At 38.3% G+C, this 22,796-nt stretch overlaps 1 protein-coding gene across 2 annotated transcripts in view; it reads left to right on the top strand.

The window, feature by feature from the left end:
• Positions 1-22,796, top strand: part of SYNE1 (spectrin repeat containing nuclear envelope protein 1) — a 295,209-nt gene that overhangs the window by 195,850 nt on the left and 76,563 nt on the right. The window contains exons 43-54 of one of the 2 annotated variants that reach the window (XM_065632669.1): positions 5,106-5,273; positions 6,215-6,376; positions 7,669-7,863; positions 11,455-11,628; positions 13,591-13,782; positions 14,379-14,426; positions 16,781-16,912; positions 17,524-17,630; positions 19,063-19,213; positions 20,052-20,186; positions 20,343-20,498; positions 21,379-21,588. In XM_065632669.1, coding sequence (XP_065488741.1) covers positions 5,106-5,273; positions 6,215-6,376; positions 7,669-7,863; positions 11,455-11,628; positions 13,591-13,782; positions 14,379-14,426; positions 16,781-16,912; positions 17,524-17,630; positions 19,063-19,213; positions 20,052-20,186; positions 20,343-20,498; positions 21,379-21,588 — 1,830 coding nt within the window. The remainder of the gene's footprint in view (positions 1-5,105; positions 5,274-6,214; positions 6,377-7,668; positions 7,864-11,454; positions 11,629-13,590; positions 13,783-14,378; positions 14,427-16,780; positions 16,913-17,523; positions 17,631-19,062; positions 19,214-20,051; positions 20,187-20,342; positions 20,499-21,378; positions 21,589-22,796) is intronic. The other variant, XM_065632672.1, reaches the window with a different exon arrangement.

A 22,796-nucleotide genomic window follows, 5' to 3' on the forward strand; every position in this document is an offset into this window, starting at 1 on the left:
AAATAATATTTGCATATAGCTCCAAGGACCTAAGAGTTAAGCTCTAACCTAAGTGAACCCTCAAGTTCTAGTTCAAAATTGATGCAAATATTGACTTCTGAGTTTTAAAATGTATAAATCTGGTGTCACAGCTATTCAATGATTTTAAAAATAAAATTTAAGTGACAATTACAAAGCTCTTCCATGTCACTACTATTTTCTATTTATAAGCTACTTTTTATTTTCTCAGTAGTACTCAATGGAATCTTGCATCCTAAGAAAAAGTGTAATTTTATACTGCCCATAGTAAAACATTGCATTACGTCCTTATATGTCTATCTTACTGTACCATTGGCGTTGTAGCATTGAAGTCACAGTCTGATATCTTCCACTTAATACCATTTCAAGTATTAACTTTCATGTATTTTTTTCATGTATTGTTCATTCCATACTTTCTGTAACAGTCTCTTTTAAGTGCTAATGAGGCAGATCAGTGAAATCACTGAAATTAGATTTTAAATCAAAACTGAGGGCTCTGGCACTTCTAATAGGAACAAGTGTACACCAGCACTGATTAAAATGCAAGCAATGAACCAGTATGTTGAGCATCACACACATGAAGGCACACATAAAATGTTAAGCTTTAGAAGTTTAGAAATGAGTCTTAGGAGCAGTCACTACCTCACTGAATTCATCATGTTGTGTGTTCTGTGGCTGGTTGTTTAGTTTTGCATTTGTGACTGCTTCCATAATCAACCACTGCAGACTTAAAGAGTAGAGTGCGTTGTGTTGCATTGCTGAGTAGAATTAGAGGAGTTTGAGCAAGGTGGCCACCAATTCCTTCCACTAATTTCAAAGATGCATATGGCGCTATAGAAGTTGCTAAATAAATTATTCATTTTCATGAACTGACATAAGAAAAAAATACTAAATCTACAACAGCTTAATGAAAAAGTTATATAATGAATGAGAAGCGTTTTTCTAGTGTTCTGCCATTTCAGATAATCAGAAATTTCCCTGTAAAGTTTACTTACCATAGAAAGGCAGCCATATATTTCAGCACAAAAATCTTACAACAAAATTAATCAATGAAACAGTTAAAGGACAAAGAGCAACTTGCTTCCTAATAAACAAACCCAATGTTAGTTCATTACATTTCTCTGAAAATGTAAAACCAGGCTAATAGCTCCAGTAACTCAAATACTAAGCAAAATCCAGTGAAGGTGCTGTTGCACCATGCACTGACACCAAAATGCAAATTTTAGAATCTGTGATTTACTAGGGCAAAGTTGAAAAATAAGATGATGTCTTTGATTTAGCAGAAGATCTTTGCAAGACATAAAATTGCTGATGTTATAGTATCTAAAAAACTTAAAGATGAAGGTTTCTTCAGTGTGGTTAATGTTGAAATGAACTGTACGTACTAAACAATAAGCGGAAGAAGGTTCCAAAATGCAGTGGTTTACTTACAAAATGCTCAGGTTCACACTCACGTGAGATTAAAACTAAAGAAGCTATGAAGCTGCCAGTGCTGATCATGATGAATGCCAAGAGAGACTTCAGGAAAGGAGGTTGGTTAAAAAAAAAAAAATCTAGAGATTAGTGAATTAGGAGCTTAAATGTAAGTTTAAAATATTTTGTATTCAGTAAGACTCAATAAAACTAATTTGGAAATGTTTTGTTTTAAAAAGTAGCCAGTGTTAAGAGAAATAATTTCTCACAGGAAGATCACCTACAAAGTACCAGTAAAACATGTGAACAGGAGCTCTAAAAAGTGAAATTGTTTTTGTAAAAATTGTAATTGTAACAGTGTAATTGTAAAATTACAGTAATTTAGTCTTTGGAAAAAAAGCTCTTATGAAGTGGGGGTTGGGAAGGGCAAGGCTGGATGTTAAGACCTTTTAAAATAATGTCTAATAAGCTCTGTGCGGTCTTTCATTGGGGTTTCCTAACATCTCTTAATGGTGTAGCCAGTCTGAATGCAGACATCTATGCTCTATTTTTACATTACTAACAAGTAATGAAAATATGAAACAAGTGGCAACTGCATATTAGTGGAAATACTGGTTCTTTGTATTGGAATAGATTAAAACAAGACCATAAATACAAGAAAGTGACAGATTTTGCAGTTTTACAAACTAACAGATGCCAATGTTGTTTGTTTTGTATTGAAAATTCTCTGAAATCAAGCTGGGAGTGACTATCAAAATGTTTTGAAGACTTTTTTTCTAGGTACACAGTGCAGAGCAATTGAGTTGAAAAAGCTGAATTGTTGGCAAAAAGCCTTAGAGGCCACAGCTGATCCTGTCTTCAAGTCTTCAGCACTGGGTTGCTATTAAACGTCTTTCTATCTCTTTGTGCACAGCCTACTTAAAAATTCTTTCTCCTTCCCTTTCACAAACTCATCTAGGGTACAACAGCCCTTGTTAAATAACTGTTGAAATCTAAACACACCCTTTGCCACTACATCCTAACAACAGAGTTTGAGAACTGTTAATTGGCTAATTTTCATAAAAGCAAGCATGAGATTTTAGGGCCTTTATAGGGGGCAACAAAATCTGTTACTTGTGAGAACATCTGGATTCACACTACCATGATTTGAAAGCTCTACCAAAAAGAAATTGCCATGTTGTGTACTCCAAAAAGTAGGTGAAAAGACGGGGAAAGGGGTTGCTTTTCCCTCTCTGTAAAAGCAAGCCAGTTATTCTGGAAACCATGATTAAGAAGTCTCAGAAGCACGGCTTTTCTCTTGGCCTTGAGAGAGGACTAGCTAAGGGCCGGAGAGTAGCTGCAGAGAAGGCAAAATGAGAAGTCTTCACTGGTGCAATTTTTCACCATGACTTGGAAAGATCACTTGTGGTCAGAGTAAAAAATTCTGAAATTGCAATACTGAATGCTGTGCTAAGCTGTTACCTATTCCCTGTTGGCTCCTGGACATCATAAACACCTTCATAATTTTTTTTTTTTCTTTTTTTTTCAAGTTTCCCAATTAGTGCCTGTGAAGAAGTACCTCATCTGACATTTTTGGACAGTTTGATGTGCTGTCCATTCTTGGGTCTTCTGACTTTTTCAGGCATAAAGATGTGCGATTGAGCAGTCTGTAAAATACACTCTTGGTTGCTGCTTCCCTTTAAAAATTCTGATAGTGATCTCTGAGCAGCACCTTCATTGTTAAAATGTCCATTCAGGAAGCAGATAACCTGCTAAGTATCGCCATTCTTGGAGGAAGGAATGAAGAACCATGTCTGTGCAGCTGCTGGATGATGGGGTGTTTTCTGGCACGGGGGGGCACTCTCTGCTTCTTAGGTTTGGTTAGAAGGAGAGCCAAAGTTGACTCCACCTGGGTAGTGACCTGGTTTCTGTGCTCTTCCAGAACTTGGATTTGTTCACATGTGGTATTAGATAACATATTGAAAAAAATATTGGGAACTAAAGATTCTGCTCCAAATTAGGGTCATCATTATCCTCTCAGTTCTGGTACCTCAGAAGTAGACTCGTTCAGTACCTAGCTTTTATGTACCTACACAAAATCGCAGAATGGTTGAGGTTGGAAGGGACCTCTGGAGATAATCTTGTCCAACCCCCTTCCTCAAGCTGGGCCACTTACAGCAGGATTTCTGGGACTATATCCAGATGACTTTTGGGTATCTCCAAGGAGGGAGACTCCACAACCTCCCTGGAAAACCTGTGCCGGTGCTCAGTCACCCTCCCAGTAAAAAAGTGTTTCCTGATGTTCAGCGGAAGCATCCTGTGTTTCAGTTTGTGCCCATTGCCTCTGGTCCTGTCACCAGGCACCCTTGAAAAGAGTGTGGCTTTGTCGTCTTTGCACCCTTCCTTCAGGTATTTATACACATTTATACGCTTGCATTTGCGGTATGGCAAATAGTCTGTGGTCTCTTTGGTGGCCACAGCTCTGCAAGCTGCTAAGCAAAAGGCACTTAGTTTTCTCTGGGTCACATGGCTCAACATGCTGAATTTTCCTCTCCCTCATATAGGGTCAGGAAAGAAGAAACTTGAGTAATTTGCAATCTTTGGAGGAGGATTTTCCATGTACGCTTTTCAGTAGATTTTGAGCAACCTTTTATGCAAATATTGCGATAACTCTGAGACCTGCCTTAAAGGAGGTTTGGTCCAGCCTAACAGAGATTGGTGGAAAATCACTCGCTGATTTCACCGGCAGTAAAACTATGTCTTAGAGTTTTCACCAGTGGCATTTACAATTTCAAAATGATTGAGGAAATTGGACAACAGCTGCTGCATCACATGATCTGGAGCATAGTTCACTAAGTGGGGCTATGAAGCGAGATGAAGGAAGGTTGCAGGATATTTCACCTTCCAAACAGAAGTGGTGGTAACTCTCATACATGGGTTCAGTTTTAAATAATCCTTGTCATCAAGTCTGCTTTCCTGACTTAAGTGCAGACACTGTGCATGTTTTCTTAATTTTACATTTCTTTTTCATTGTCATGTGCAATAGTTGAAGAAATCCCCATACACTAAGTATAGAAGTTTTGATCAGAAACAGTTCTGCCTTGAATTTTTGATGGTAATTTGAACATTTGCCCATTTTCCTTAGTGCTTTCCGTCCATTTTCCCACTACCTTTTATAAGTTAGTTTTGAGTACCAGTTTGAAGGCTTACTATAAGCTCGTGCTTAATACTCTTTTTTAGCTCATTGACTAGTCCTTCAGCATACTCCTTTTTGGTTCTGCTGTTGCCTTCTCTGTGCTACTGTTACTTAGGGTAATATTTTTTGCGACTTACAATACTGTAACCCACTGTTGTGATCGATTTTTCCCCATATATAGTTGTGATGATGCTACAACAAGGTTCCCAGTTGTAGTACTCTCCTCCCAGCCTTTCCATATCTGTCTGCAGTTGCCTCCTGAGCCTTCTTGCTAATATGAACATGAAAAAAATATATCCACAGTCTTCATCATAGTGAAGCTCCAAACCATACTCAGTGTACTGCTATCAGATGTTTATTGTGTTGCTCAGAGGTTTCTTGGAGGTTTTAGCTTTGTGGGTTTTATTTAATGGACATACGCAATGGGCAGCATGTGGGGGGATATTCTTATGCACTATATTTTGTTTTGAAAGTGCAGTAATGTCCTTCGTGCTTGTAGGACATTGCTTATTACCAAGCCTTATCTGCTGAACAGTTGCAGACAGAAGCTGCTAAAATTCAACCCAGCGCTTCAGCCACTCAGGAGTTCTACGAACCAGGCTTAGAATCAGCTGCTAGTGCCAAACTGGATGATTTGCAGCGTTCTTGGGAAACACTGAAAAATGTGGTAAGTTTTCATCTGAACTCAGAGCCCCATCCAGCCTGACATTGAAAGTTTCCAGGGACAGGTCATCTACCACCTCTCTGGGAAACCTGTTCCAGTGTCTCACCACCCTCATCATAAAAAAATTTCTTGCTCATGTTTAGTCTGAATCTCCCTTCCTTTAGCTTTAAAACCATTATGCCTTGTCCTATCACAAGCCCTGCTAAAAACTTTGTTCCCGTATTTCTTATAAGCCCCCTTTAAGTTTTGAAAGGCTGCAATAAGTTTTGCCTGGAGCCTTCTCTTCTCCAGGCTGAACAACTGCAACTCTCTCAGACTTTCCTCCTTTTCTCGCCTCTGATAATTTTTGTGACCCTGTTCTGGGCCTGCTCCAACAGGTCTGTGTTGGCTACTGTCAGACTATATTCCATAACCTAACAGGGAAATCCACTAATGCTGAATGAACTGGGAAAAAAAAAAGGCCCAAGGATCCAGTTTCTCCAAATGCCGCATCAACTTAACACATTTCTGCATAGTAGTGCAGCATAATCATTCAGTGATGTATGAGAATGGTCCAAGTTTTGATGACATTATATAAATTTGAATTCTTTGGAGAGGGACGGTAGCTATTATGAGGTATTAAGAGCAATGTGTCTAGCAAATTGTTCACATTCTCATGTTTGAGTGCGTAAAATCTAAAATAAGGCATGAGAATGTGTCTAGGTTTTCCCTGCTTATTACAGTGATTTTTTTTTTTTCAGTCACAGAACCTATAATTCAACTGATAACATTTAAAAATATAAATATTTTAATAAGCATGTTTTGCTTTATAATTTATACTTTTGAAAACTTGTTGCAGGTTTTCTGGTTTAGTCTTATAAAGTCATCTTTAGGGATGTATGAAGCAGAAGAAAGAGCAAATACTGTGTCATAGTTCAGAATTTACACCTTTCATTCCTCTTCAGATCAGTGAAAAGCAGCGGACCCTCTATGAAGCTCTTGAGCGTCAACAAAAATATCAGGACACGCTCCAGTCTATATCCACAAAAATGGAGACCACTGAGATAAAACTAAATGAGAGTCTGGAACCAGCCAAAAGCCCAGAGAGCCAGATGGCTGAACATCAGGTAAAAGCTTTTAGATGAGAAATAGAGGGAGACCATGCATTACCTGCATATCTTTAGTTCCCATTTTCTAGGTAGTGGCATTCTTCATGATGGATGCCTCAAAAATATGCAGTAGCTGTAAGAACTTTCTCTGTTAACAGTATTCCTTGCCTTTCTGGACTTCCCACTGTTCTAAAGATGGTGTAATGGGGATTCTTTTAATATGGAGTCTTTCAAAAAAGCAGAATAAATCATAAGAGTTTGTCCAATGGAAATTTTCAGCAAAATCTTTTGTCAAACATTGTGTTCAGTGACATCTACACATACCGTTCTTCAGCATTAGTGCCACTAGCATATATAAGATTATTTATAGTGTTCTCAGATTTACTAAGATCATAACCAATACTCATGCACTGTAAACTGATCTAACTACAGTCTTTGCTTTTTTAAGCAAAATAACCAAACCAAAGCACACAAATAATTCCCTCCCAGTGAAAATCTTGATAAATGATGCTTTGAATAATAAGAGAGTACTTTACCAGTAACTGGTCTGACAGATGTTCAAGTCGTAATCATCTAAGTCTTTTATCTGATAGTTTTAAACTATCTGGTGGGGCCAGCTGTGATTTCAGTTGAAACCTTGTGACCTGAAAAGCATAACATTTGACTTTCCTAGCACCATGAGATGTCCTGTGTATCTAATGTGTATGAGTATCCAATGTGTACTATTAAACGTGAAAGTATCTGCTCTAAGATACTGTTAATGCAGCATCCTTTTGTAGGTATCTTGGAAAGTGGTTTATCAGATAAGAATGATAGTAGGAACTTCTTTTACGTCATGGAGTTACATATAGATGTTTACATATGTTGCTGGAGATTCTTTGTCCAGTCAGTAAGTTTCAGGCTGGAAGCCCCTATTTCTCTCTCACAAACACACGCTCACTGACTTGTTCATTATCTTCACTATATCTACTAGAGTAACCTCCAGAATTATTTTTCTTAAAGAATGAATCTGTATGTGTAATATTTCCAAAGTAATTACTTCTCATGGTATGTTAGAAATTCAAGATAAGTAATTAAATCCATATTTCAGTTATCAGATGCATGATCCTAGCTTAAGCATCTGAAAGCAGGATTCAGTCCTTCTGAATTCTCACTCTGCCAAACCAGAAGTGATATGTTGCACTATTCTGTGTTGCTCATGCTCCCTTGGCACAATCATCCTGACTTTTATATTAAGTTATGCCTCCTGAGATGCTTGTTTCTTACTGATGAATGAAGCAAATACTTTCTCTGCTCTCATTTCTAAATAGGCTTTGATGGATGAGATTTTAATGTTACAAGAAGAAATCACTGAGCTTCAGACATCGTTAGCACAGGAGCTGGTTTCAGAACCGCTGGATGCAGAAGCAGCTGATCAGCTGGCATTGCAGTCCACACTCACGGTCTTGGCAGAACGAATGGCCACAATTCGAATGAAGGCATCAGGAAAACGACAACTGTTAGAGGTACAAGAAAAAAAACCTCTAGGAGCAGGTCTTTTGGACCACATTGCAGATTTTGCAAGGTGCTTTTGTCAGAGCTGTACTTTCACCAAAGTCCTTGGTCACCACTGAATGCTGATATTTTAAAAAGTCATTTTCAGTTCTGCTCTTTTCTTGCAATGCCTTTCACTAATAAATCATTATTATTTTTAGTGAGCCCCTCATCTTAATGCTAGGTGGTAATTAACCAGAAGGAACTTGGAAACACACTACAGGAGTCATTTTATATGTATATTTCTTTTTTTTTGGTCTTTTTTTTTTTAATTTAATGTCCTCATGGACATTTTCTCAATAGGTTCCCTTGGTATTCCTTGTCCTCCATAGGAAAAGTAACAGAGTGCAAGTGTTAAAAGTCATGTTATCTACAATAACCTTTTGACGAGTCACCTATCCAAACTGGGAGACAAGAAAAGAGGGAAAGCTTAAAACATGAAATAATACCAAATGATTGCATTGTTGTCTATGCTTATCTTCTGAGTGATTTGCATGTGAACTTTTATTTTGGAAGATGCACCCCTTTATTTCTTTGTCTAACAGCTTTACCAAAAGTCTTTTAATACTAAGATGATTTTAATACGAAGATAATACATAGGTGAGAAAATCCAGTCATGCTTAAGCTGGCTACAGTTAGTTTGAACATTGCAGGGCAGCTTTATTGCTCTGCTGGTAAGTACTGCAGCAGTGAACTCATAAACACAGCAGCTGCTGCCTTTGTAATTCCAGCATTAACTGATTCTGAGAGACATGAGTGAAAATTTGCTGTATGGATCTACCTGGGTTACAAGGGAGTCTCAGGGTGCATCAGTTGCATTAGTCCAGTGCAGTCAGCTGAGACAGTGAACAGGTCCTTAGGAAATATCTTTTTATTATTCTTAAAAAAATACACTAAGCTTTTTCTTCTCAGAAGAAAAATGGCATTTAATTAAAAATAAGGAACTGGAACTAGAATAGAGATCTTACTGTTTATAGCTTGCACCCCATACAGGATCTTACAAACTTCTGATAGTACTTAGGAGGAGCTTCTAACTTATAATTTTAAGATAAAGCATAAGTCAAATATTACTCTTAACTATGGTTGGGATTCTGACAGTTACTTTCATACAATAGCACAAGTATTCCCCAATAATCCTGGCTAAGAAATATGTATGGTATGTAGGTAATATTCAGTAATTTAACCTGTGCACTTTAGAGCCCTTATTCCACAGATAAGATCCTCCAGAACACTGCAGGAATGTAAATCTAGAAATACAGATAGAACAGGTAAAAAAAAAAAAACCTTTTGCTGCTGAGGATGTGGATTGACAATATTGTTCTTTCTATAGACCTAATTTAAATAATTAGATCTTGAGAATTGTTTGACTCTGGATTCTTTGAGACATTTAACAGTTATCACTATTCTTTAAATTATTCTAACATGCAGTTATTAATTTTTCCATTAAAATTAAGCATTCAGAAAAGCTGTAGAAGCACTTCCCTATGTGAGGGATTTGCCCTGCATATGCAGGTCTGAATTTTCTTACTGCACATGTACTTGACTTAAGATGCCAAGTATGCTTTTAAAAGCAGCATGTCTTAGCTCAGACCTATAAGGTGTGTTGTGAACAGAAGTATGGTAGGTTGACCCAGGCCAGCGGCCAAACACCCACCCATGTCCCTCTCCCATGGGATGGGTTAAAAATAGAAGGCAGACAGAAAGACTCATGGATTGAGATAATGACAGCTTAATAAGGTAAGGAAAAGCTGTGTGTGGAAGCAAAGGAAAATAAGGAACTCATTCACTGCTTCACCATCAGCAGGCAGATGTTTAGCCACTTTCCTGGAAAGCAGGCTCTCAGCACATGTAGCAGTTCCTTGGGAAGGCAAATGCCAGAACCACAGATGCTCTCTCACCTCCCCTTTTCCTGGTCTTTTGTTGCTGAGCATGATCTCATATGGTGTAGATTATCCCTTTGGTCAGTTCGGGTCAGCTGTCCAGGCTCTGTACTCTCCCAACTTTTTGCCCAACCCCAACCTGCTGGCCTTTCTTAAGGACAGTTGGAAATAAAGCCTTAATGCTGTGCAAGCACTGTTCAGCAATAGGCAAAACATTGCTGTGTTATCAACGCAGTTTTAGCCATAGTTGCAAAGCACAGCACTGTACAGGCAGAGGTGAATTTAACTCCATCCCAGCCAGATCCAGTACAATCTCTTCCCCTTGTTCCATACCATCTGCAACAGGCTTAATTCTGCATTATCTGATACATATAAGTATCCTCTGACTACCCCATTCTGTCCATTTCTTATTCCCAAAATCCCTTCTACTCGCTCCAGAGCTCTGTATGTCTCTTCTGGTGGGAGCCCAGAACTGGACACAGCACTCAAAGTGTGGACTCACCAGACTTAAGTAGAGGAGGAGGATAAACTCCCTCTACCTGCTGGCAACATTTATCTTAATGCAGCCCAGAATACCATTTGCCTTCTTTACCACAAGGTCTCATTGCTAACTCATGTTCAACTTGGTGTCCACCAGGACACCCAGGACCTTTTCTGCAAAGCTGCTTTCCAGATGGTTGGCCTCCAGCAAACACTAGTGCTTGGGATTGTTCCTTCCCACATACAGGACTTTGTATTTCCCTTTGTTCAGCTTTATGAGGTTCCTGTCAGCCCATTTCTTCAGCCTGTCGGGGTCTGTCTGGATGGCAACACAGCCTCCTGGTGTACAAACCATTCCTGCCAGTTTTGTGTCATCAGTAAACTTGCTGAGGCTCATTACTGACCTCTCACTAGACTTTTTGCCACTAATCACCACACTCTGGCCCCAGCTGTTCAGCCAGTTTTCACATTCATATGGGACTATTAAAGGGTGAGCGAGCCTTGCTGATCATTCCCTGTCTGTCCGATGGATGGACCAGCTGATGGATGGAGCCAGGGAGTCTACGTTGCTGCGATGCTGTTGCTGCAGCAGCCATTGGAGCTTAATGACCACAGCACAGGGACCCTCCAAGAGGCCGGACAAAGTATACAGCTCGTCAGTCTTCTCTTTACCCACAGTGGCTACACCAAAGGCCCACAACTACCCTGTTGGGTCCTTGAAGCACCTCTCTCGTGCCTCTCTTGAGAGACAATAAGGCAATCTGACAGCCTGCTGCTGCCAAACAGCGCAAGGCTGCTCTCCTTTCTCTGCAGCCCACTCCCAGCTCTATGTTCCCATGTGTCTTTCTCCCGAAGCAAACAGTGCTGTGCTAGTTGAGCAAACTGAATCAATGTGGGGCAAACCCAAAGGAGAGCAGCAAGAGGAGGCAGAAAAGGCCTCACCTTTAAAAGGTTATAATAGCAGAGATCCACTGAAGGAAGTGAAAACACAGTGACTTAACTGAAACAGAATTTACATCACCAGAAAAGCAAGCTCATCAATTGAAAGCAATATTTTTTTTATAGGTTTCCAACTTCTGAAAGAAAGGGCTTATTACAGATCAAAAATACTATATAGAAGTTATGAGTGACAGAGAGAGAAAATATTTTAAAGTGATTGTTGTTGTTTGTTTAGAAAAGGTAAAATACAGTTTGTACCTCTAGGAAAAACTGAATGAACAGCTGGAAGAACAGCGGCAAGAGCAGGCTCTTCAAAGGTACCGTTGTGAAGCTGATGAGCTTGACCACTGGTTACTCAATACCCGAGCAACGCTGGACACTGCCCTGGTTACTGCTGAGGAACCTATGGACATGGAAGCACAGCTGGTAGACTGTCAGGTAAAATTATCAGTCTTGTAATGTTTAGATGAACAGGATGGACATAGTTTTGTGTGAATGAAGAGACACATACAGAACATCAGTGTTAAGGCCATTATTGAGTGGAATGAGCGAGCATATTAATAGGGAAGAATTTCTAAGCTCCTTAGTACCTCATATATGCTCAACTAGCTTCGTCAATTATTTGTGAAATAAGATATAGCCTGTTCTTCATTTCTTACTAGAGATGGCAAACAGTGCTTTAGAAAGCCTGTATAAATATAGCAGTAGGAAAACAAGATATTCTGGCTACAAGAACATTTGAAGCTCTACAGCTTTCAGAGGGGATTTTGTTTTGCTTTGGCAGCCTCGTATCCCCTTCACTTATTGTTTTTTCTCCACTCAAGCTGGAGTTGTTAACAGCTCACTTGATAAGTGTGAAGGCACCTGCAGTCTACTTTCTGACTCCTCCTTTTTCAGCTGAAGAACACACACTCCCGCTAGCAGTGGTGACTGGGACAGTGTTGTGTTTTCTCCAGGAGTAATCCCTACCCACATTCAGAAGTAAAATATAATCATCAGTAGTTACTATTTTTGTGAATTTGATATTAATCCACCTAGAATACCAAAATAACTGAGGAAAAATGTGTTGCTGCAATAGGAGTAATTGCATATACATTTATTAACAGGACTTGGATCAGTCATAACATCCAGGTTCTCAAATTAGTGGAAGTTTTCCATTTTTAGATATGAGTTTACAACTGTATGATCATTATAATTAAAATTACAAGAAAAGAAAGAGGCAGATGGACAAAATATCCCTTTTCATATTAAAGAATTAGGATCTTGACTATTTTAGGATAAATGGGAATCAAGTTTCATATAAGTCAGATGAATTAAACACCTAGTTAAATTCCCACCAACATCACTTCATTAGTGGAATTTTCAGTCTGCTCAGCCTCAAGTGTTCTTTCAGCACCCGTCCTTGGGAGCTGGTTTTTGTATATAGATAAACCCTGTGAACTCAAACAAAGCAGTAATTTTTTTAAAAATATAATCTGTAGGAAAGTCAAAATTAAAAAGAACAGTTCACTTTGTGGAAAAGTTAATACTGCTGTCCTTTTGCTTATTCTTAAAATCTTAATAGAGTAAGTCGTTTGTTTGTTGTGGGTTTTTTTGGTTTTTTTGTTTTTTTTTTTCAAATAGTCCTTTATTTTTCCACTCTTTAGAGACTCTGTCCATCTCATCCTGCACACATTCCTTCAGGACCAATATTTGTAAGTTTATACTTGACAGTAGCTGTGGTAAAAATAAACATTTGATGTCAGGCTAGGTTTTTTAGCAAGAATTGTATGAACTTTGAGTTCGGAAGTTCAAAATATGCTCTATGTCTTTGATACATGAATGGTTAATGGAATGTCAGGAAAGTAGCTTTTGAGAATAAACATGCCAGAGATTTGTCACTTTAAGTCTCTCTTTAGACTAAAGAGGATTATACAGAAATCCTTAAGTCCATCACACACCAATCAGAAAGAGCAAATAGTGAGAAGAGGAGCTTATCAACGCAGCCAGAGCAACACATAGGAGTAGGTAGGAAGCATTTCACTGAACACACATGAAAGAAGAGGAAAGAAGTCACTCTAGCTATGTGCTCTGTTTCTTCTCATTATGGATGTCAGTCTAGCATATTAGGCACCGTTACCTTTAATGTACAAATAAAGAGCATCTCCTCTACAACAAACGCTTTGTTTCAAATAACTTTTTAATTTCCTATTTTGAAAAAGGTTGCAAACAGAAATGGCAAGTGCAAACATTTGCAAACCTGTTCCTAAGGACTCTGAAAGGGCCTAGAAGGCAAAGCAATGATAATCTGACTTGCCTTTAGCTTGGCGACGGGTGAGAAAGGCCACAGGTCGTCTTGCCAGAAAGCGCAACAGATGCTGGAAAATGTATGAATTTGGTTCTTTGTTTTTGCTACTGCAGAACATGTTGGTTGAAATAGAGCAGAAGGTGGTAGCCTTGTCAGAGTTGTCTGTGCACAACGAGAACTTGCTTATGGAGGGGAAGGCTCACACCAAGGACGAGGCAGAGCAGCTGGCTGTGAAGCTCAGGACGCTGAAGAGCAGCCTCCTGGAGCTGCAGAGAGTGCTCCACGACAAACAGATCAACATTCGGGTAAGTGGCTCTTTCCAGCTGGCTTCACAGTGGGCAGGAGGTTGGGGGATTTCATAGAAGTTTTATGCAATTGGGAAAAGGAGCAAAAGTATTTTACTGATTTAGTTTGAGCTGTTTGTCTTTAGTTAGTAAATGGAATTACACAATGAAGAACTGCCTGGCAAGCTTTAGCTTATCATTTTCAAGTTAATGGCACCTCTTCACGGTGGAACTATCCTAACCACACTGTCCCGTTGAAAGGACAGTGATAAAGTAGATAGATAATTAGCTTGGTCTGCATACACTCTGTTCCTGATATGAGTCCTTTTAGATTGCGTAGGGTCTAGGGCAGGATTCCTCCCCTAACAAAAGAACAATCCTAACTAGATGCTTTCCTCCATACAGCGTGCACAATGCAACGAAAAGATAACGTCAAGAAAATAGAACATTTTTAAATATGGCTAATACTTAGTGGCATCATAACACCAAACAAAATATTGTATAAACAAAGATATATTTAACCTCAGTCTTGTCCTAGGTTTCTATTCGTAGCAGCATTGGTCTGCTTATTGCCAGTATTTCATTTTATTTAATAGTTGGTTTTGGTCATTCTTCAGGTTAAACTAGCATATGAAGAACGGAATACAGACAAGAAACCCAACCATGTAATGTGACTGACTGGTTTTGAATTTGCTTGCCCTGCTGTGACTCCCTCCTCCCCTTTTCTTTTACTTCTTTTCTGGGCTTTGCTGTGCAAATTAAACATGATAAGCTTCAAAGATTTCTAGCTTGTAATGCAGATTAAAGTCTACTGAGAGGTTAGCTTGAAAAGTCACTTGACTTGCTAAGAACTATTTTTAGTCCCAAGCAGCTGGATAACTATAGAACTTGACATAGCTTCACAAAAAACCCCTCCACACCCAACAAACAAACACCAAAACAAAAGGAAAGAAAAAAATGAGGTATTTATTTCTATTGCCTATAAGATGAAGTAACTTCAGTGTTATTCTTGCATATTAAACCTCATGAGTAGGCAAAAGAAAGGTGTTATCAACAGCATCTAGGCATATAATACTCTATTGTGAAGTGAAAAGACATCACAGACGTTTTTCTTCATTTTAAAGTATGCATGCTGCATTTAAAATACAATGGTGTGATTTAGTTTTAAACCAGCTTTTTAAATGCTTTTCTAATAGTGAAAGTAACAGCACAGTAATTTCCAGATGTAGAATATGAATTATTTAAGATGCTACATGCATACAAGACTTAAGTTTCTTTATGAATTGCAAACCATTTTTGGACTTCACTTATGGATCATGGAACAAGTTGATTAGCTATTGTCCCTAGGGCATATTAAATTAAGCAGATTATTTTTACAATTTACTGAAAGGTGGTCCTTTTTTCTCTCATTTTTAATAGAAAAATTAAAATTCTAGCCCCTCTTTATCCCTCACATAATATTTTCTTTGCCTCATCTGATCTTGTGTAATGACTTTGTTCACACACGGTTGAACCACGTCAGCTTTTCTAGGAACTTGTTCCTACAAAGTATCACGGTTTGTCTGCAAGCCGAATCCTTAGTTGAAACAAAGCTATTCCATAGAGCAAGAGCTAATTGTTCCTTCCAGCTTTAGACACCTGCTTGTTTGTTTTGTTCCTCTTACAGTTTATGTTCTCTAACACTAATCAGTCCTTTCAATTCCAGTATACTTATTATTCCTCAAAACTGAAATCTTACACCTAACTTCTACTATTTAGCCAAACTTTACTATTCCAGTGCTTGATGCCAGGGACACTGGTGGCAGAGGTCCATCCCAGTTGTTGGTATGAGGAGTATCAGGTGAGGTACAAGGGGTTTCCTCAGCCACCTTTGGCCCTGCTGGGCTCTGCCTGATTTGAGACAAAGGCTCTCTGGATGGTGGAATATGAACATGTTTTTGTCTTGGAAAGAATTCTGTAATGTCTGAACCATTTGGCACATTTACCCTATTTATATTAAGAGCTGAATCATGGGCAAAATACGAATCCTACAAAAATGAGATATATAGACAAAATGGGAGAGGAATTAAGCCCCAGCTTTAGCTCTTGAAGCTGAAAAAAAAAAAAAGGCACAAACTCTACACTCATTGTGTGTCTGCAAGTGAAAATAATATTAAATAAATCCAGAAGGTGTGTGCATCTAAGTAGCCAGACCTACAAGTCTGTCTTTAATATTAGGCCTAGTGTGTTAAAATCCCTGCATTTGAATGCACTGGCTGCTAAAATAATTTATACTTACAGCCAACAGGGATTTCAGAAGTCAAGAAGTTCATAAAGCAATTTTTGGAACTATTAAGGAATTTGCTCTTTCTTTCTTTGTTTACACAAAGAGCCTGTCTAATCACTCATGTTGGAAAAACATAATGATAGAAGTATGAAGAGAAGGGACTGTTGCTTTTCTGTTCCATTATAACATTCTGTGGTTTGGTCTCTCTTATTGTCTTTACCATTCACATCATATAACCTGCTGTTAACTGACTGTTTTTGCCAACCATGAATAGAGTTGCATACTTCTTGATAAATAAATTTTGACCAGAAGGACAACCAGCATTCTCTTGTTTTTAGTTAGACAAAAAAAAAGGCTTTAATTAGACTAAAAGCCTGGCAGAAACAACCCATTGATTCCTTGCATTGCCGGTTAAAGCTACACCCTCCATTACAGATCAATGCTGTTTCTTAGGAAAATCAGAACAGTCTTCAGAAACGCATCAGTCCATGATCTCTGATCTCTGGTCCCTGATTCTGCTAAGTGCAGTGGTGCACATTTTATTTTTACATTTTTAGGGATGCTTTCTTGCTGGTAAGGAATGACCAGTTGAAGTCAGAAATCTAAGGTCATTACTCACTTCAGAATTTTTGTGAGCCAGCAACTTGAGAGGTGGAAGGTGGCACTACATGTGGTTTTCAGTTGGTGAGCTGGACCTGCTTTCTAGCAGTGTAAGAGATTTTATGAAGTCTTTATTTCTTTCTCTTAAAGCAGGGTTCATTACAAGAAAAGGAGCAGAGCGATCTGGACTTTGTTTCCTCGCAAAGCCCCAGTGTCCAAGAATGGCTGGCACAAGCAAGAACCACACGCTCACAGCAACAACAGAACACCCTGCAGCAACAGAAGGTTGGTGCTTTGCATTTCTTTTACTCCCATCTTTAGGTTGTGCTTAACAGTGTAGCTGAGCCATTCGTGTTAGTGTTTCCACTGAAATCTTAATTTTTACCAAGTTTCTTAGTGCTTTTGTAATGATATATCTGAGCTCAATATTTTGTATCTGTATCTGTAACAGCCAGGCAGACTAGACTTCCTCGATGACCATGGTGAATTCACTTTATCACTTCCATTGCCCATGAGTAGAATTAAATTGAAGCAACCTTTGAAGTTATTCTAAGGAGAGATGATGGTATTTGCTCAAAACAGTAATCAACGTTGTCTTTATAAGCAAAGATACACACATTACAAGGTATATTGCATTGCATGATACACAAACATCCTCACTAGGTTACATTCTAGAAACTGCATTGCATTAGTCAATTAGTTCAACAATCCAGTTTATGTACCCAGTTTCTCTGTGTCCCTGAGTGGAGATTTTGCACTGCTTTTGGTGCTCAAGCAAGCCATATCAGAAATAGCTGAGCTATCTTTGCACGACAGTTATACTATGTAGACTTGTCCTTCCCAGAGAATAACAATCTGCTTGTGGTTTGTTTTGGTTTTGTAACTTGGTATGTTAGGAACTGGAACAAGAGCTAGAAGAGCAGAAGAATCTGCTTCGGTCGGTAGCGTGCCGTGGAGAAGAAATCCTAACACAGCAAGGTGCTCCAGAAGGCCTATGTCTAAGGTGTGCTTTCATGTGTTCTTCTGTGAAGTTCTATGATTGTGCCTTGTCATCCTTATGATTACATCCCTCTTCTGCATATAATCCTCTAAATTTTGTTTTGTAATTTTTCTATAGCACCTGGAGTCCTGGTTTATAATTCAGGGGTCTGATGACATAGTTACAAAAACTGGTTTGTGCTAACAAATCATCTTCAGCATTTTGAAATTCCTTTTTATTTGTCTTATTGAGTAGCACACTAAAATTACAAACTAGTAGGACTCATTAGACAAGCAGTGGATCAGTTACTATAGCTTTATGGTCCAGCATTGGTGTGAATCATAGCTAAACTCTGAAGCATTGTAGTCTGCCATTGTAATGAGATCTTCCCAGATGAGGTACTAATCGCTTAATTTTATTTTTCCTGCAGTTAGTAAATACTTTTATTTTCAAAGCTTTGTATTTCAAATTTCATCTCGAATCTATATTTTCTTGTACACCTGCCCATTTGGGGGAGAAGTGGATGTCTACAAAAGCCTTGGTTCTGACCGAGAGAGACTTCTGCCCTAGACAAGGCAGAAGAATACTGCTGATGGGATCTTCAGGGAGCAGGAAGGGAAAGCTTTTGGAAAGAGGAAAACAGCGGGAACGCTATCAGCTTAAGAATCAAGTAACACTCAACCCTTTAGTTAAAATACTTCCTTGATGTATCTCAGTAGTAATGAGTACCTTTGTGGCTCCTTCAGCAAGGTCTAGAACATGAAGGTAGTTCAGGAGGCAGCAGAACTAAGACTTACGCATAGGGAATGTAAGCTGTACTCAGTAAGTACTTTTCCTCAGCATTTGTGTTAATTCAGTTGTATTTGTGTTAATTTGTTTGCATTTGTTTTGTTGTTGTTGGGGTTTTTGTTTATTATAATGCCAGAAAGTACTTCTTACCTCCTATTGTTTGAGGCTTCCTTCTGTCACATGATGTTATAGTATAGAAACAAACAAAAAAAATCAAACAGAAAATGCTGAATGTCATTCACTGTTAACCAAAGCCAAACTCATATGCTTGTCCTGCATTAAAAAATTAGGATATGTCTGGCATTTTGAGAGAGGAGGTGAGGAAGGAGTCAGATAAAATCTTTTTAAAAATTTCATGCTTTGAAATAATGTTCGTTTAAAGGTTACATTTCAATGTAGTATATGTTCAGTCTCTTTTGAGGGTTTTTTTTACTTAATATAGGTGCATGCAACTCTGAGTAGTTTCTTAGAAAGTACATTTTAGCCCATCAGACAAGAACTTCTCGCTGTTACAAACCAGCCTTTGTCTTACTATCTGAAAAAAATAAATCAAAGCTTTAAAAAGTAGCACTGAATTTAAATGCAGAATTTCCTGATTGAAAGAGGAAATAGTTTATAGAGTTACAACTTTCATATTTGTTAAGCCTTTATGCATCTTCCCATTCAGTGAGAAGCCTAATACACTCTCTGAGGAATTAGGCTTGGAGGGTGAGAAGCCATCATCTGAAGAACAGATGAAGGTGAAATGGGAAAGCCTGAACCAGGAATTCAATACTAAGCAGAGACTGCTCCAGAAAGCTTTGGAACAAGAACAGCCGGTAGCTATTTTTAATTTGTCTTCACATTTTCTCTATGAAAGCAGTTATCACGACACGAGATTACAATATATGCATAGCAGATGCATTAAGATGATGTAGTTAATACAAAGAATATGGAACAATTTATTTTTGTGACGTCTTTAAAGCCATTAAATACTGGCACTAGCACTGGTCCTGTTCAAAGTGATTTTAATTGCACTACCATTCAGGTGAATAAACTAGAAAAGAAGAAAGGGCTCAGACAAAATTTTGATCTACTTGTCTGACCCAGGATAATTCTGTAACAAATCATCCCTCTGGAATTGACCAGTACTCTGGCAAGAACTTATATGAAAAACTGATCTTTTCAGTTTGAATTTGTTAGTTACATTCAATTTTTGGTCTTAGTGGATATGTGACAAAGAAGCAAGTGATTTCAGTCACAGAATTTTTACTGAAAGAAACAGGGTTTAATCAACTAAACCAGGGATGATCCAAGTTCTATATTAACATACATCCTCCATTTTATTGTTAGTAGACCCAGACCCACTGTTCTTTATATAACACTACATTCAAATCAGCTTCCAAAGTTCGAAATATCTTGTATTCATTCAACAGTAATTAATTATTTTTTCAGTAAAAACAAATTATTGCTAATTCTGGCCACAAGTATTTATCCTGCACTTCTAGTGAACCTCCTGTTGAGCAATCTTTTAGTCAAGATATTCATGACACAGAACAGTCATGGGAGGACCATGAGCATAATTTGGTATTGTCCTCAGTCAGTGGCAGAATCTGTATCGCTGAATTTTGTATCCTATATAGGTTAGAAACATCCTAATTAATGCTCCTCTCTCAGCAGTTTTATAGCAGACCAAACAGACTGATATCTGGAATGCCTTTGTATAAGGAGGAAGGACAGGGTGAAGATAAATCCTTAGTGTCACCAATACTGGTTGAATTGAATCAGGCCTTTGAAGATGTGTCACCTGAGGTAATGTTTCAATTATCTTTACACCCGTCCTCTAGCACACTTAGAATGAAATTGCTTCTAGCTCCCACCTGGATATCCAGCCCTTTCCCAAATATTAGATGTTAGAAAGAGTATCTTGTACTTCTCCTCTGGACTTGTCTGGTTCCTTTTGCCCAGGCTGGACAGGTGGAGGAGAGCCTGCATCTTGAACAGAAGCTGTATGATGGTGTCACAGCCACCTCCTTGTGGCTAGATGGCGTGGAAGAGCAGGTCTTTGTTGCTACAGCTCTGTTGCCAGAGGAAGAAACAGAAACATACCTCTGCCAGCAAGAGGTAAGGAATCCATGAATAGGACTTTCTTTAAATTGCCAATAAGGATGCATTTTATGTGGTGATCAGAAAAAAAAAAAAAGTTAGAATCCTGGATAAGAGACATGTTGCTGTCATAATCTCTATGTATGCTGCTACTGGTAGAAGTAACTTTATTGACCATGTAGAGAAGGTTGCAGAAAGCAGCACCAGACCCAAATTTTGCCTGATCAGAAGAGAACTAAACATAGAGTCTGTCTTCTGTTTAATTTCTTTGCTAAACACATTGTTGAAATTGAAATGAAGTGAAAAAGAGGGTGGAATGTTCTGGGATATAGAATCAGTACAAATTCCTCAACATGAAATGGGGAGGGAGAGAAAGAGATGGGAGGGGAAGGGAAGGAGCCGGAGTTGAGAGAGAAAGAGGTGATAGGACAAGGGGTAATGGTTTTAAACTAAAAGAGGGTAGATTCAGACTAGATCTAAAGATAAAAATTTTTAAAATGAGAGTGGTGAAACACTTGAACAGGTTGCCCAGAGAGGTGGTAGATCCCCCATCCCTGGAGACATTCAAGGCCAGGCTGGAGAGGGCTCCGAGCAGCCCAGTCCAGTTGAAGATGTCCCTGCTCATTGCAGGGGGATTAGACTAGATGACCTTTAAAGGTCCTTTCCAACCCAAACTATTCTATGAGTCTACATAATTTTGTTTCAGCACTTATTTTCCTCAGAGTAGTCTGAGGTCTTTTTACTAACAGAGGTGCCGTAGCTGCATAACTTTGGCTAGTGTGTGTGTAGTAACAATGTAAAAAACCACATCACTGCAAAATTGACAATGGTTACAGTGGTGTTTGCCTGCTTTCCATAATGTCTGATTATCACTTTGTTTTGTTTTCTATAAAATCAGTCTCTTGCCAAAGAAATCAAAGACATAACAGAAGAAATGGACAAGAACAAGAATCTATTTGCTCAGATATTTCCTGAGAATTGTGATAATAGGGATATTATAGAAGACACTTTAGATTGTCTCCTTAGAAGACTGACCTTACTGGAGTCAGTAGTAAACCAGAGATGCCATCACATGAAAGGACAGCTCCAGCAAATAGTGACTTTCAAGGTATGGTGCCCATCTGAAGGAGGTAACAGGGGTACGATATCAAATGGGGATATAAAGGATGTGATTCTCAAAGCAATGAGAGTTTTTGGTACCAAATAAAAAGAACAAGGTTGTCACAGATTTTTATTGAAAAATCAAACTTCTTCATAGGCTATGCAAACCTTGGCACCCAAATCACGATCCAAAATTCAAACTCTCTTCTAGAAGTCTTCTGGAACTCATGCAATTATTGTAAAGTGATCATCCCATGCTTTCTCACCCTGTTGGCTAACTTCTGTTCTCAAATGAGAGAAAAACAACTTTAGAGTTACACTCTATTTATTTTATAATTTTGGAAATGACAGAGTACACTGTTTTTATTAGCTGAGATAAGGTAGAAAACATAATACTGATTCCAGCCTTTCTGAACATCTTTAAGCCGTCCCGTTACTCTATAAGAGCTTGTATCTCAAGCTGCCTGTGTTGAGCAAAGCAGAAAAAATGAAGATAAGTGGAGAAATGTGTGCTTTTAGAATTTTTTTCAGAGTTCAGAAATGCTTTCAGATCTTACTTGGTTTCTACCTTCTCTCCTATTATTATCATATAAAACCTCCAGTGTGGTTTAGTGTTAATGAAAAAACATAAATTACAGAAAAAAAAAAAAAAAAAGGAAAATAGATTCCTGGTGTCTTTAGACATAGGTTATTACTACAGGACCGTAACCTTTCCTCTGCAGTAGACAGGAAAAAAATCTTCAACATTTTTCAATGAAAGGCCTTTCTTTGCTGAAGAAAGCAGACAAATTGATTAGAATCCTGTGCATTATTGTTATACCAGAGATATTTAGTATTTAAAAGAAGTACTGCATGGGAAAACAAAACAAAACACAAAACCAAAAAACCAATAATGTACCCCTTATATAATGCTGGAATTCTTAGAAAAATGTGCTGATAAACTTTGGTTGGGATGAATGCATGAAAATAAAAAATTAATTGATTGTAGCTTGGCAAAATGTTTCGTAATATTTATATGTCTAGTCTGATAAGGTAATCTAGAAATTGTCACATGTAGTTAGCCCTGTAACATGTTGAAGCCTTGTTTACTTCTTTGTTATACTCACTCAAGTTTGTAGTGAAGAAAGCTTCCCTTAAAAAGTAAAGCCTAGCTTGTTTACAAGCATATGTGATTGAATAAACTTCACAAGAATAACATTTTTGTTAAATGAAGTT

Source organism: Caloenas nicobarica, chromosome 3, assembly GCF_036013445.1.
Source record: "Caloenas nicobarica isolate bCalNic1 chromosome 3, bCalNic1.hap1, whole genome shotgun sequence".
NCBI classification, from domain to species: Eukaryota; Metazoa; Chordata; class Aves; order Columbiformes; family Columbidae; genus Caloenas; species Caloenas nicobarica.